Below are 15,130 nucleotides of genomic sequence, written 5' to 3'. Positions count from 1 at the left end.
GATCTGTATATGTAATGCAATCCCTATCACAATCTCAGTTGACTTATAGAAAATGTTAAATTGATTCAAAAATTTATGTGGAATTAAAAGGGACCCAGAAGAGCCACATAACCCTGAAAAAGAATAAAGGACTCACATTTCTCTATTTAAAATCTTACTACAAAACAATGGTAATCAAGACAGTGTGGTATTGGCACAAGGATAGACATTTAGACCAATGCAATAAAACTGAATGTCCAGAAATAAGCCCATACATTTATGGTAAAGTGGTTTTCAACAAGAGGGTCAAGACCAATTAAAGGGGAAGTAATTTTTTCACCAAATGGTGCTCGGACAATTTGATAGCTATATGCAAAAGAATGAAGTTGGATCCTCACTTCACACATTACAGATTAACTCAAAATGGATCAAAGCCCTAAATGTAAGAACAAAAATTATAACTCTTATAAGGAAAAATAGGGATAAAACTTCATGACTTTAGGATTCAGCAAAGGATATTTAGATATTACACCAAGAGTATAAGCAACAACACAAATAGATAAAAGACAACCCACAGAATGAGAGAAAATATTTGCAAGTCATGTATCTGACAGCTGTGTTGTTGTTAGGTGCTGATGAGTTGGCTCCGACTCATAGTGACCCTATGTACAACAGAATGAAACACTGCCTGGTCCTTTGCCAGCCTCACAATCCTTGCTATACCTGAGTCTATCGTTGCAGCCACTTTATCAATCCATCTTTTTCAGGGCCTTCCCCTTTTCACTGACCCTGCACATTACCAAGCATGATATCCTTCTCCAGGGAATGGTCTTTTCTGACATGTCTGAAGTAGGTGAGATGAAGTCTGGCCATTCTTGCTTCCAAAGAGCATGCTGGCTGCACTTGTTCCAGGACAGATTTGTTAGTTCTTCTGGCAGTCCATGGTACTTTCAGTACTCTTCACCAACACAACTCAAAAGCTCAACTCTTCTGTGATCTTCCTTATTCATTGTCAGCTCTCACATGCATACGAGGTGAATGAAAATACCGTGGCTTGGGTTAGGCGCTGCTAAGTCTTCAAAGAGACATCTTTGCTCTTCAGCACTTTAAAGAGGTCTTTGGCAGCAGATATGTCCAGTGCAATGCGTTGTCTGATTTCTTGACTACTGCTTCCATTGGTGTTGATTGTGAAACCAAGTAATATGAAATCTTTGACAACTTCGATGTTTTCTCCATTTATCATGATCCTGCTTATTGGTCCAATTGGGAGCATTTTCATTTACATTGAGGTGTAATCCATACTGAAGACTAATAGTCTTTATTCTTCATCAGTAAGTGCTTCAAGTCATCTTCACTTTCAGCAAGCAAGATTGTGTCACCTGCATATCACAGGTTGTTAATGATTCTTCTGCCTATCTTGATGCTGCGTTCTTCTTCACATAGTCCAGCTTCTTGGATTATCTGCTCAGCATACAGATTGAACAAGTATGGTGAAAGGATACAATCCTGATACACACCCTTCCTGATTTTAAGCCATGCAGTATCCCTTTGTTCTGTTCAAATGACAGTCTCCTGGTCTACGTACAGGTTCCTCATGAGCACAATTAAGTGTTCTGGAATTCCTATTCTTCTCAATGTTATCCATAATTTGTCATGATCCACACAGTCAAATGCTTTTGCATAGTCAGCAAAACACAAGTAAACATCTTTCTGGCACTCTTTGCTTTCAGCCAAGATCCATCTGACATCAGCTATGATATCCCTCATTCTACATCCTCTTCTGAATCCAGCTTGCATTCACAGAAAATCCAGAAGAATTTTAAAAATCCCGCTGCCATCGGGTCAGCTCTGACTCATAGCGACCCCTCCTTGGTTTTCTGAGGCATTATCACTACAGAATAGATTGCCCAACCTTCCTTCCGGGGAGTGGCTGGAGGGTTTGAACTACCAGCCTTCTGGTTAGCAGTCAGATGCCTTAGGCACTACACCACCAGAGCTCCCCAAAAGAATTTACAAACATGAAATTCATAAAGTAGTAACAAAGTCACAGTATGCAAGATCAACATACAAAAATCAATCCTATTTCTACATACTAATAATGAACGTATGGATACTAAAAACATTTACACTGCACCAAAGAAAATGAAATACTTAGGTATAAAAAGAAAACATATACAGGATCTGTATGCTGGTACAATCAAGGACAATATAAATAAAGGGAGATTCATCCAAATTACAATATATTTTTTTTAAAAGAACAATTATACCAGAAACATTCAGAACATTACAAATAAATAAATAAATGGAGATGCACACCATGTTCACAGACTGGAAGACTATATACAAAGTGAAGATACTGAGTCTCCTTAAACTGATCTATATAGATCTAATGCAATTCCTATTCAAGATCAAGTAAAATTTTTATAAATACAGACAAGCTTACTCTAAAATAGACATGGAAAGGCAAAGAACTAAACCTTAGGGAGCAGTGTATTTGAAAATGGGGGAGGAACAACTCAGTAAAGGAGAATGAATATGGCTGCACAACTCTAAGAATGTAATCCTAGTTACTGAATCATATGTGTAGGAGTATGTTGAATTAGCATATGTTTTGCTGTGTATATTCTCAACAACAATAAAAATAAATATATTAAACAACAAAAAAGGCAAAGGAACTAGACTAGCTAAAACAATCTTGAAAATTAATAAAATAGAAAGAAATACTACATACACTAATAAGGCCTTCTTTACACCTACCATAATCAAAACAGTGTAGTACTGGCAGAGAAACAGACACATAGGTCAATGGAACAGATAGAGTACCCAGAAAAAGTACCCATGCCCAACTGATTTCTGAAGCAAGTCAATGGAGGAAGAGTTGCCTTTCAACAACTGGATGTCCACAGGCAAAAAATAACCTTCAATCTAAGTCTCATACCTTACACAAAAATTAGTTCACAATAGATCATTGACTTACATGTAACACAAATAAAGGCAAAAATATTCAGGACTTTACAGCAAGGCAATGAGAACTTAGACTTGACACCAAGGGCATGAGCCAAAGAAAAATCTGATAAACTGGACTTCATCAAAATTTAAAGCTTTTGCTCTGTGAAAGAGCCTGTTAAAGGATGGAAAGACAAACTACAGACTCAGAAAATATTTGTAAATCATGTCAAAGGACTAACATCTAGAATGTATTTTTAAAAAAAACTTTCAAAAACTCAACATTAAAGAAAGCAAACAATTCATAGACAGGAAAAGACATTTCACTCTAGAACACATACAGATGGCAAAAAAGCACAGGAAAAGATATTCAATCTCATGAGCCATTAGGGAAACAGAAATTAAAACCACAATGAAGTATCACTACACACCTAAAAGAAAAGTTTAAATAAATAAAGTAGTCACACCAAATGCTGACAAGGATGCTGAGAAACTGACTCTCATGCATTGCTGGTAGAAATGTAAAATGGTGCAGCCACACTGGAAAAGGTTTGCAGTTTCTATAAAAATTAAACAAACACATACCTTAAGACTTAGCAATTCTTGGCACTTACCAGAGAAATAAAAACATGTTCACACAAAGACCTGTACCCAAATTTCATAGCTAGTAAATAAACTATCACCCCTACTGTGGATGAACTAATGATATATGCAACAACTTAAAGTTACAATTATGCTTAGTGAAATTGAGCATGATTCCATTTACCTAACAATCTTGAATGACAAAAATACAGAAATGGAGGTGGTTATTGTTGTTTGGTGCCATCGAGTCCTCTCCAACTCACAGCGACCCCTCCTTGGGTTTCCAAGGCAGTGTCACTATGGAAGTAGATTGCCCAATCTTCCTTCCAAGGAGTGACTGGTGGGTTTGAACCACCAACCATGGAGATTAGTGGTAGCCAAGATAAGGAAAAGGGGTAGTGGTGAGAATATAAAAGGGCGACATAAAGGATCCTGTAGTGATGGAAATGTTCTGCATCTTGCCTTTTATTGTTAGTATTTTGGCTTGATAAAGGTAGTCCCTGTCTTACCATGGGACTCCATTCCAAAGACTCCATCATAAGTCAGTTCTGACATAGGTCAAGACTTTTTTTTTCCATTATCATTGCCTTTTATTATCACTATCTTTATAAATCTGATCTTTGTCTTTGGGAGTTCTAAACATTACATATAAACTTACAGACAGGGCTTTGAACCAGTTCAGTCACAGCCTACAAAACAAAACCTGGAGACCCGGATTTTAAAAATTTTGACTCCACAGAAATAACTGGAACAGAAAAAATTACAGGTCAAAGCCCTGGAATGGGAGACTCAAAAGAGGCCATGTTGTTGTTGTTATATGCCATCGAGTTGGCCCCGACTCATAGCGATCCCTCCTTGGGTTTCCGAGGCAGTATCACTACGGAAGTAGGATTGCCCAACCTTCCTTCCAAGGAGTGGCTGGTGGGTTTGAACCGCCAGCCTTCTGGTTAGCAGTCAAGTGCCTTAGGTACTATGCTACCAAAGCTCCTCAAAAGAGGCATAGTGAGCCCCTTTCAAGAGCCTGATGTGGGAAATTGGAATATTGGTGAAAACTAGAGAACCACACACATTCAAAGCAGTGAATCTTTGTGCCTGGAGCTTCTGCAAGGAAGAGATTTGGTTGTTATGCAACACTAATACTATCCCTATGAGAGAGAGATGAAATTTCTAGCAGGTTTGCAACTTGAAATTCTTTATTATTGTTCCAGCTCACCCAAATTTAAAAACCGTGGGTCTGTTCTAGTGTTGCTTCCTCAGCCATGATTCATGAACTGACCTGAACAGATTCAAAGCCCTGCTTATAAATACATACTTGATATATACATTAAAATAATACACAAATAAGAATTTACCTTGAGGATAAAAAGTTGGATGGCACTGGCATTTTGTCAGCTGTTTACAGTAATAATGCCATTTGTGGAAGGTTCCAGATCCTTTGGATTATCTTTGGGAGTGGAGATAGCACTTCTAGTCAGAAAATTACTGAGAGTTGTCTGTATGGCCCTTTCCTTTTTTCCTTCATATTTTTCACAGTAACTTCTCACTGCTTGAAATCTGCTTAACCAACATTAGCAACGTGATCAATGTTTTAGTTTAGAAAATAAATCTATGGCAGTGTTTTGAACAGTAAATCATAAAATTCAACAGTGAATTACACATTGTAAGTAGTCCATTTTAGTAATAAGATGTATCAAAAAAAAAAAAAAAAAAGTCTAAACTTGGGGACTACCAGTATTATATATGTTATCATCAAGGTAAACTGAATAAAGCCAATCACTGTATTCTTACAAATGTGAATCTGTAATTATTTCAGCATTGGCCCCAATGATGAAGAGGATGAACTTACATACACAAGGCCCTCCCACCTTCCAGTCTCCTTGGGAACACTGCACATCTACCTAGCAGTCTAGTTCTCTGTACACCCTAGATGGCTTATGCTGTATTTCATGCCTGTCCTTAAGTTTAGAATGCTCCTTCCTTTCCCCCTTTTGGTCAGTTTTATCAGCTCCTTCAAAGAGCCTTCTCTGGTTGTCCTCTTCCCTACTGTCTATGAAAGGATCAGTGCTGGCTTTGCAAGGTGCCGTGTTGTGTTCTCTGTACCCTGGATGCCTCCCATCCATCTGCACATAGGTACTCAAGTGATTAACAAGGTTTTAAGCAGCATACAGACTTGGTTCTTCCAAAGGGCCATTTTGGAACAGTGGCAAATGGACTAAGACTGGTATACTGGAGAGTCATGTGTTCCCTTTGCTTTCAGCTCCATCCCATTGTTTGGCCCACTAGGCTGTATTGGTGGCAAACTAGTTCCACATTTTTTCTCTTTTCGTCTCAGCATCTCATGGCACTTCTGGCAACAGTGGTAGTAAATCCAAGTGCAGGCTCTAGACTCATGCTAGGCCCCTGGTTCTTATGAGGGCATCACAATGCTCACAGGCTTTGGCTCTTATGTTAATGAACAACAGCTGAGAGGCAACCTATCCTCTCCCATCCCAGAGCCAGTGTGTCCAAAACACCCAGCCCTCCTATCATTGGTCACCACCCACAGTTCTTCAAAAAGCTAGGGAAACAGACACAGGTGGGGCAGGTCAGACTGAGTCAGGAAGACGACTGGGTCTGGGTCCTAGTTTTTCTGTCATTAAAGGCAGGCCAAAGTCCTGTGCTTCCCCTTCCCCTGCAGGGCTCTTAGCCTTTACCATGAGCAGGTTCTGCTGCTGGGGCCAGAGGGTGAGCTGAGTGCACAGGACACAGCCACAGACACCATTTCCTGCCCTCCAGAGCACACACTGGTGGGGAGCACAAATGGGAGACTGGCAATTCCTGAGAAGTCTCTTGATGCTGAACACCAGAATTAAAAATTTATTATCTATTTTGAGAAAAACCCACCCCTCAGAGCTGCTGGCCACTACCCCGCTTTTGGCCAAGGTCCTGCACAAAGAAGGCTTAGCCTGAAGGAAGACACCCGCTGGTGGAGAGGGGAGTGGGGAAGGAGTGCCCATGGCTAGGCCCCCACAGGGAAAGCAGTCAGGTCCAGGGGATAAAGTCCATGCTGAGGGGATGGAGTCACTTGGCCAGGTCCTCTGCTACAGCTTTGCGCATCTTGTCCTTGAGGTAGGCACCTTTTTGCCATTCAGACTTGAGTTCCATCCATTCATAATAAGGAACCTGGTATGAAGACAGGTCAGGGCAGGCTAGGATTCCCTCTCCCCCTGCCCAGTCAAGAGGCTCACCTGCTGCTTTCCCTTTGACAACCCCCCCCCATCAGTGCTTACTGGGGGAATGCATGCCATGTCCCTTAGCCTCTTAGTCCCGAAGGAAGATGACTACTGAGCTGCAAGAACTCTGTGTGGGAAAGAACCCAGCTTTGCCACTGCTAGAAGGGGCTTGAGAGAACACAGGCCAGGGGTCAGCAAGCTATACAGGGTTCAAGAATGGTTTTTTAATTTTTAATTTTTTTTAAAGAAAAAACAACCTGTTATTTGAAAATGTGATAGAAACCTTCTGGGCCCAGAACAACCAATTAAGAGAAGCAATGAACCCAAAGTGTCCTAGCACATTATTTAGGACCTAGACGACTTAAGTCACATCTTAACTCTGTAGTCCTTCTACTCCTGGATCAGACTGCCACAAATTCTATGCTGACCATACAGAGGGGTGCCTATGGCAGGCATCTAGCTGGTCTCACCTTTCCCAAGAGCCCTGGGCATGGAAACAGAAGAGGTAAACTTGAACCCTCCACACTACCTACCTCAGAAGGCAGACTTCAGAATGCACCCAGACTGAGCACTGTCATGAGTGTCATCATCTGGTTGCCTGGCTTATGGTCGAAGCTCAGGCTGGGGTAGGAGGGAGTGAGACTGGAAAGTGGTCAAGGAGAAAGGCACAGCCACTACTAGCTACAGGAGATTGTTAACCCAGGTTCCAGGGATGGCTAGGGTGCGGGCTATCTGTTGGTCCCCTCTGGTCCCTTTTCTCAGCATGTACTCAATATGCACTATTGCTGTCAGTACTTACCCAGGCCCTGCCTAGTCTAGATACTTACATCAACAACTAGGAAGCCAGCAGCCAGCATGTGGCGCCGAGCCAGGAAGAAACGACCCAGCAAGTCCTTGCTCCGGCTGCTGAAGTTGGGAAATTCCCACCGCAGGAAAGCCAGCCTAGGAGGAGGAGGAAGGAATTGATGACTATTCTCCCTACTTACTCAGGAGAGAGCAGTGTGCAGTGCCCCAAGAACTGCAGAGCTGCCATGGCCCTCACTGGGGACATAATCAGTGGTCCCTGGCCACCTACCTCTTGGCCCCAGGGGGCAGTGCCTGGCTGCCAGCTGGCTGGGCAAGATGAGGAGCAACAAAGTCCCTCAGGGTCAGAAACTGGCCCTCAGTGTCCAGTAGCACCTCAGCATCTGGCAAAGGGGTGTTGGGAAGAAAACCCATTAGGTGACATTCCTTGGACACTAGCTGGGCTGAGAGCCCTCCCCGCTCATGGGTGAGAAAAGACCAGGAGACCCAATGTGCTCAAGGGTACACCATTCGTAGGAATCTAAGAGTCACATGGCCTGGGAGTGCCCAGGAAAGGAGAACAAGTGAGCTCACGACATCTACCCTGCTGTCTGTAGCAAGACAGGAAAAACGGAGAAGCCCCAGGTTGAAGCTCTAGCCAACTAGAGCCAGTCCTTGCTACAGAGGAGGGCATGGGCGAGAGCAGACTCAGCTGTAGAGCTAGGACAGTCAGGGAGTCTTGGGAAGAATAGCCCCCACACCAACCAACAGGGAGCCCTTACCCAGAACCCAGCCATACTGCGTGGCCACTGCAAAGCAGCCCTTGTCAGCACTCCCCAGCAGACCCTTCAGGGTCTCCTGCAGCTCCTTTTGCAAAGGGGTCACCTTCTTGTCAAGGGCTGTGGGCCTGGGACCCAAGGCCACGGATGGTAAGAGGGGGCCTGTGTACTCAGGGTGCTCCAGCTGGGCAGTGGCGTTGATGTGTAGCAGCTTCTGAAAGACACGCTGATCCTTTGGAGATTCCTCACCTAAGGGCCCAAATGACAGTGAAAGGGAGGGAAATTGCCAGAGATTCAAGTTGCCCATCCTGGCCACTGCTCCTTCAAGGACCCCAGAAGCAGGGGTAGAGGAAGCCCCAAGTGAGAGAAGAGCTGCATCCTCCACCCTGGACCTGAGTCAGCAAGTAGAGTCAACTGGTCACCTGCAGGGAATGGATGAAGAAGGGATTAATGCCAAGGTGGAGCCCTGGTCTTCTCCAACATCTGACTATCAGCAGAACCTGATGGCACCTTTCTTGTGGCAAAGGCTCATGTCAATAAGGGGGCGGGTAGAGCAGGGAGTGATGTTCTCAAGCTCACAGATATGCCCCACCCTCCCGGCCACAACTCACCTAGAAACTGGGTGTGGAATTTGGAGCAGAGGACAGCTCGCAACTCTGCCTCTTGCACCTGCTGTAGCACACACAGAGACCATACCAAATCCACTTGCAGAGCTGGGCTCAAGCCTTCCAATTCTGATGCCAGCTTCTTGTGCACCTGGGTTAAGGACATGGTGTGTGTGTGGAGAAACCAATGGTCTACAAATATCCCTGGGCAGACAAGAGCCAGCACTGCCTAACAACTGGTTATATGGAGGCCACAGGGCTAGGGGCAACACCCTAGCTGAAGGGCACCTAGAGCCAAGTCTGGAACATCCTAGGGCAGGAGGTATAAGAAGCCTTCTCTATCCCCTTGAGCAGTGGATCCCTTCACAATCCAGGCAGCAGGGTGGTGCTGTCTGATGCCAGCATTTAGCTAGGCTTTCTCTTACCCACTCCCCAGCAGGGACCCAAGTCACAAAACCATTTAATCAGTAACTTCCCCTAAGTGAGTGCCTAGGGCAAGACATGTTTCTAGCAGTCTCTGAGAGGAATCAGAACTTAGCAAGAAGCCTCAGATAGTGAAAAGTACCGGCCAGCTGCAGGCAGGCAGACATAGAGCCAGCATGGGTTTGGCACCCACTACTGACTGCTCCCAGGAACTGTGCCAGACAAGCTCCCATTGGGGTCTGTGATCTGGTATCTAAAGGAACACTAGGGTCAAATATGATTTGACCTTGCCCATGACTCCTGAGTCTTCAGAGTGTTCTTCCTCCCTAATGGGCACATATACCACTTGAGATCTTCCTGGCTTGTCTCTGAAGCGGACCAAGGTTTTAGAGAACAAAACCAAACCCACTGCCATCAAGTTGATTCTGACTCATAGTGACCCCCACTGGGTTTCCAAGGCTATAAGTCTTCACAGAAGAAGATTGCCTCATCTTTCTCCCATGAGGCGGCTGGTGAGTTTGAACCACCAACCTTCTGGTTAGTAGCCAAATGCCTTACCCATTATGCCACCAGAGCTCCAGCAGGGCATTAAAATGAGAAATGTACTCCAATCCTGACTAGCCTAATGCTTGCTCACAGGCAGAGTCACCCATCCTGACTACTCAACCCACATAGCAGTATGTCCAGATTTCTGCATGTGGGGCTCTCAAGACCCTGCTTTTTGCCCCCAACAATCCTGCAGATGCCCCGGTCCCAGCCAACTCTGGCCCTGCTCTCCCCTGCAGTAGGTGTTTCTCATTTTCCTGCATTTGTCTCTGTGGCTCCTCTACCAGAACCCTCTGCCTCTTCTTCTCTCCTCTAACTGCAAGCTTCCCTTGAAGGGCTGAGCTATTAGCTAGCAGGGAGGAAGGTAAAGAATGTGAAAAGGGAAGCAAGAGACCATACCAGGTTGAAGAACCGATCTTCTTGTTCTGGATGGAAGTTCAGACGAGCAAAAGCCAGGACCACGTTGCACAGATGTGGCAGCATAACATTCTGGGCTTTGTTCAGGATGTGCTAGGGCCAGAGTCAGGGAAGGCAAGGAATAAGGAATATGGCTTCAAGGCTTTGCTCCACACCAAGTCGCAAGGATGGTTATCAGAGCTTGGACCCTCCCACTGGGCTGCACATGCTCCTAGGCAGAAGGGTAACTTACAGAGAGTCAGTGGACTGCAGGTCAGACCTGCACTCACCCAACTAACATTTGCTCATAAAGGACAAGGGTGCCAAAAAGCACTTAGTCTTTGCTCTGAGAGAACCTAGGAGCTGTCTCCCTCTGAGCATGGTCAGCAGCACACTGATGGCGAGACACCCTTTTCTGTGCAACTTCTCATGAGCAGATACTTTCAGAAGGGACTGCTCTGAGGAAGAGAGGAAGGAAACTTCCTTAATGTCGACGTTTTGTCACACCCAGGCCCAGATAGTATCCAAAAGCTGCTGTCAACTGTTACAGCAACCCAAAGACAGAGGGATACGTTTATAATGTTCAGCAAGACAATGGAGAAAATACTTATCAAATACACTTTTTTCACAACTAAATGCAACTATCTCTTTTCAAATATACAAAAAAATAAATGTGTTGCCATAAGTAAGCATTTTCAGACTAGATTTGTTCTAACTGAAATAGTGGTCTGAAACCAACCCAACTGAGCTAGTTCATCCCACAATGGAGAGGGGTGGGTCAGGCATGGAGCAGGCCTTTAGAGTTCATGTGTCCTCATCACTCCAAAGCCCAGGCCTCTTGGCCAGCATGTCAGTCCCCAGCTTACCTGGGCAAAGGCTTCAAAAAGGGGCAGATTAAGCCACTTGAGAAAGGCCAAGGATTTGGCGCAGCGGGCCACCTCACTGGGTGTCAAGCTGGGCACGTGGGGAAGCAGATCAGCTGCCAGTCTCTGGAACACCTGGGTCTGATGGAAGTTGAGTTTGCCTTTAGGACAGAGCAGACCACAACTGTTTACTTACTGAGACCAAAAGGCCCACCAGTCTATGCTACCCTCTTACCATATCCACTCTCTTCTCAAGGTCTAGAAGCTTGGTGTTTGTAACAAAATCTATCCCTGAGTCCCAGGAGAAAGGAACAGGGCCCATGAGTTACAGTGTTTCTATGGCAGCCTTTTGGGCCAGTGCCTACCATGGGTGGGGCAGGCACTGAATTTGACACAGCTGCAGGCCATTAGTCTGCCCAGGAGCTGTCCCCACCCCATAAATGGCTCACCATAGGCATAGGTCAGGTCCATAAGGATGCCTTTCGTCAGCGTAAAGGGTTTCTGGACCAGGTGATAGGAGATGGCCCGCAGCAAGGGCACCGACCGTCGGTTCTGTGCTGCTAGAGCCAATAGCACTTTTCGCAGATCATCAGGACCAAACTGTTCCACCAGTTCCAGGCACTGTCAACCACAGCCATGTACACAGGGAGTCAGCTTGATGGCCTGAGACATCAGGGAAGAGTTGGGGGCAAGGGTCCCATCCAGTGTAGTCCCCATGAGACATCAACTGGGCCTGAGCTTACTCAACACAGGCCCTGTCTGTGCAAGGTCTGCCTCTTATCCACATCTCGGGGAGTTCCTGTACCTGGAGCAATGGCTGCAGCCAACTTGTCCCCAGGTCGTCCCATGACAGAGCACTATAAACTACAGAGCTTACTGTGACAGCCATCTGAGCCAGCCCTCACTACAACAGTATCAGGGACTAAATATAAATATGATTTAAGTATAGGGGCTGAAGCTGAGAATGGAGAGGCACAATGGTCTCTAGGAAACAGTTTTAACCAGAACCCATTACTGTAGAGCCCGATCCGACTCATAGCAACCCCTCCTTGGTTTTCCGAGGTGGTATCACCATGGAAGTAGGTTGCCCAATCTTCCTTCCGAGAAGTGGCTAGTGGGTTTGAACTGCCAGCCTTCTGGTTAACAGTCAAGTGCCTTAGGCACTAGGCTATCAGAGCTCCGGAATTCAAGATTCAGGCCTGACCAATAACTTTTTGTGTTATTTCAGGAGTGGCCTGCCACCCCTATTTCCCAAGGTTGCTGAAAGGGCCAAATTTGGGTGAATGCATGAAGCGACTTTAAAGAAAAACAAACTCCATTCTCTAATAGGTTTCGTACAGGGAATAAGCTTGGGGTGAGGCTCTGGCATGGGTTAAAGGGAACAAAGTTTCCACAGAAGTTCTGTCCACCAATGCTCCTTAAGGACCATGGAGGAGTAAGCAGGCAGATGATGGAGGTTATCCCTACTACTGCCTGCAGCCCTTGATCCTTCCCTCACAGCACAGTCCTCCAGAGAGAAGATCAGCACCCTCAAGCTTAGTTACTAAACAAGGATGACTCTACTAGTACCTGTGTGGACAGTGTTTCTAGGCCTCAGACCTCAGCTCCTGCCCAGTGGACATGGCAAACTCAGACCCACATTCCCTTCCCCAGAGGCTTGTCACCCAGGGAAACAAGTTCCAGAGCTTATGGTGGGGGATGACAAGGTGGGCTCCACTTGCTTTATAGCCCAGTACCTTGTCTTCTAAACGGTTCATCAGTGGCTCTGAGAGATGGCCCATTTTCATCATCATGGCCACTACTGTGCGGCCATCTTCAATTTCGGCCCAGCGTCTCTCCAGGTGCATAAGCAGCTCTGCCAAAAGCTCCTGTGAGTCTCGCTCCTGCATAAAGGCAGTGCTCGACTCAGCCAGGAAGGCCAGGTGCTTGTACTTGAGCCTCCGCATGCGCCAGCGGACCTCCTGCTCCACTGACAGCAGCTCCTTGGAGGTCTTAGGGAGTGCCAGTGCATAGAGACTCCGGAGCAGTTTCACGAGGGTCCCATGCCAGATGGAAGTTATCTAGACAGGAAAACGATATAGAATAAGGGTCAAATTCATAACCATATGTGATACTACTTTTTCACACAGTGGGCAAAGTTTGCTGGATACTGCCTCTTTGACCCTACCTCATAGATATTAAGACTGACCAGAGAAGAAAGACCTCCTCTGTTCTGTAACTTTAACACAGGCACTTCTCACACAGGAGCCCCCCTATCAGGCTGCTCTGTGGTGAGAAAAGCCCTTCTTTGGGCTTTTCAAGCCAGGTCCTACAGACTCTAAAATAAATCATATTTCTGCTCAAGTTGAACAAAGTCATTTGCTATTGTATACAACCAAGAACTCTGAATGAGAAGAGAAATTTTACACTTTCCAATCATGAATTTGACCTAATGTGACTGATTAAACAGAGACCACAATCTCTATGATGTGGACTGTGTCAAAAGAGGCACACGACAGACAGGGAGCCATGGGCAGGGCTATACTATTCACTTCTGTTTACCTTGCACTAATAGATCTGCGCTGCAAACACTACTGTAGCCTCAGGACCAAAGGTCAGAGAAAAGAAGCTTGTAGGAGTGTAAATTGAGCGCTACATAAGGAAGCAGTGAGGCTTTTTAAGTCAGTTTATCATCAAATTTATTACTTTTCTTGCAAGGACAGTGAAAAATTTTTAACTTTTCTTCAGGAAAATAACTTGGTTATTTTGTCTGAGAAGCTCTTTCTCTGCAACAAAACAATCATAACACAATTTCTGGCAATGTGAGGTTTCTCCAGAATGCAACATTAAAGCAGAAAGTAGAACAAGTCCAGGGATCAAGCATACTACAGCTAATACTCCTTCTATCGGGTGTGCCACAAAGCAAACCCACAGATTACTGGCCAAAGGATGCAGAGGTCACTCTGCCAGTATGCTTGAATACTGGCAGAAAAGCCCTTCAGTATGTCAAATAGCAGTGGGCTAAAAAGATCTTCTACTATCAAACTTCCAGCCATCTTGGGTATCAGCAAGCTGGCTGGCTGCCTGCTGCTGTCCTCACCATCACTTCTAAATGGGCTCTTACTAGATGCTAGACATTCTTCTAACACTTACACACCAACATCTATGATGGAATTTCATCCCCACTTCACATAGACAGAAACAAAGGTTTACCAAAGTAATTTTCCCCAAGTCTCAGAGTAGGTGGCAGAACCAGAATCTGCACTCAGGCAATCTAAAACTAGTGCCTAGTCTTACTCTTTGCAAGACAGTCCCCCCCACTACCCCAACTCTGGCTCTACCTTAGTTTCTAAGGCAATGGTGACTCTGCTGGTACCTGCAGGAACTGTTTCCAGGCCTCAAAGAAATATAGATCCATGATGGCAATAGCTACTACAGGAGCCTTATGGCCCAGATTCTGCCCATATGGGAGATAATACAGAGTAAATAGACATCAGTTGTAATCAAAACATCTGAGATCAAGTACTGGCTGTCATACTATGTTAAGTCCCTTAATTCTGCCACTACTGGTGGTGTTAAATCTCTCAACTTCTCAGTCTTGGCTTTTGCATCTCTGAACTGTGCTGCAAGGGTGACTGAAATAACACACAAAACCAACAAATGCTAAAGTTTTTTAAGGGTTGTGGAGGAAGGTGAGATGTATGGAATTTAACATATTTTAACATCATGAGTTATGATATTTTCCATATTACCCTACCTTATTAAAGAGCAGAAACAAAACCTGACCATGTCCCACTACACTGACTTTATAATCTATACTTACAGGACATGTGGGTTTTAATACTTGAGCACCTATGGTATAAGACCACTCTAGGAGTTCCGGCAAGATGGCGGACTAGGCAGAAGGACTGTACAGATCCTCTTCAACAAAGAAAAGGGAAACCAATTGACACAGACACAGAAGATAATCTTGGACTGCTGAGCCTTGAAGGGAAGGATACAGAAGTAGACTAAACCCCAACTAGCAGAAGAATTTG

General features: G+C 45.0%; 1 protein-coding gene and 2 non-coding genes across 3 annotated transcripts in view; all 3 read right to left on the bottom strand.

Moving 5' to 3' along the window:
* Positions 1 to 6,567: 6,567 nt before the first annotated feature.
* TBRG4 (transforming growth factor beta regulator 4) overlaps positions 6,568 to 15,130 on the bottom strand; it is a 16,212-nt gene continuing 7,649 nt past the window's right edge. Inside the window, exons 2-10 of the mRNA XM_007958632.2 lie at positions 12,851 to 13,174; positions 11,564 to 11,735; positions 11,118 to 11,275; positions 10,255 to 10,365; positions 8,893 to 9,037; positions 8,285 to 8,530; positions 7,795 to 7,906; positions 7,547 to 7,661; positions 6,568 to 6,669 (exon numbers count right to left, since the gene is read on the bottom strand). Of these exons, the coding sequence (XP_007956823.2) occupies positions 6,568 to 6,669; positions 7,547 to 7,661; positions 7,795 to 7,906; positions 8,285 to 8,530; positions 8,893 to 9,037; positions 10,255 to 10,365; positions 11,118 to 11,275; positions 11,564 to 11,735; positions 12,851 to 13,174 (1,485 nt within the window). The remainder of the gene's footprint in view (positions 6,670 to 7,546; positions 7,662 to 7,794; positions 7,907 to 8,284; positions 8,531 to 8,892; positions 9,038 to 10,254; positions 10,366 to 11,117; positions 11,276 to 11,563; positions 11,736 to 12,850; positions 13,175 to 15,130) is intronic.
* Positions 11,382 to 11,516, bottom strand: LOC122151997. Its single transcript, XR_006164365.1, has one exon. It is a non-coding gene; the product is annotated as a small nucleolar RNA SNORA5 (small nucleolar RNA).
* On the bottom strand, positions 11,926 to 12,056 carry LOC122151998. The gene has a single exon (XR_006164366.1). It is a non-coding gene; the product is annotated as a small nucleolar RNA SNORA5 (small nucleolar RNA).

Source organism: Orycteropus afer, unplaced genomic scaffold (assembly GCF_000298275.1).
Source record: "Orycteropus afer afer isolate SDZICR_OR568_19922 unplaced genomic scaffold, OryAfe1.0 scaffold01056, whole genome shotgun sequence".
NCBI lineage: Eukaryota > Metazoa > Chordata > Mammalia > Tubulidentata > Orycteropodidae > Orycteropus > Orycteropus afer.
The sequence above is the reverse complement of the archived record's forward strand: the minus strand, read 5'-3'. Positions and strand labels throughout refer to the sequence as shown.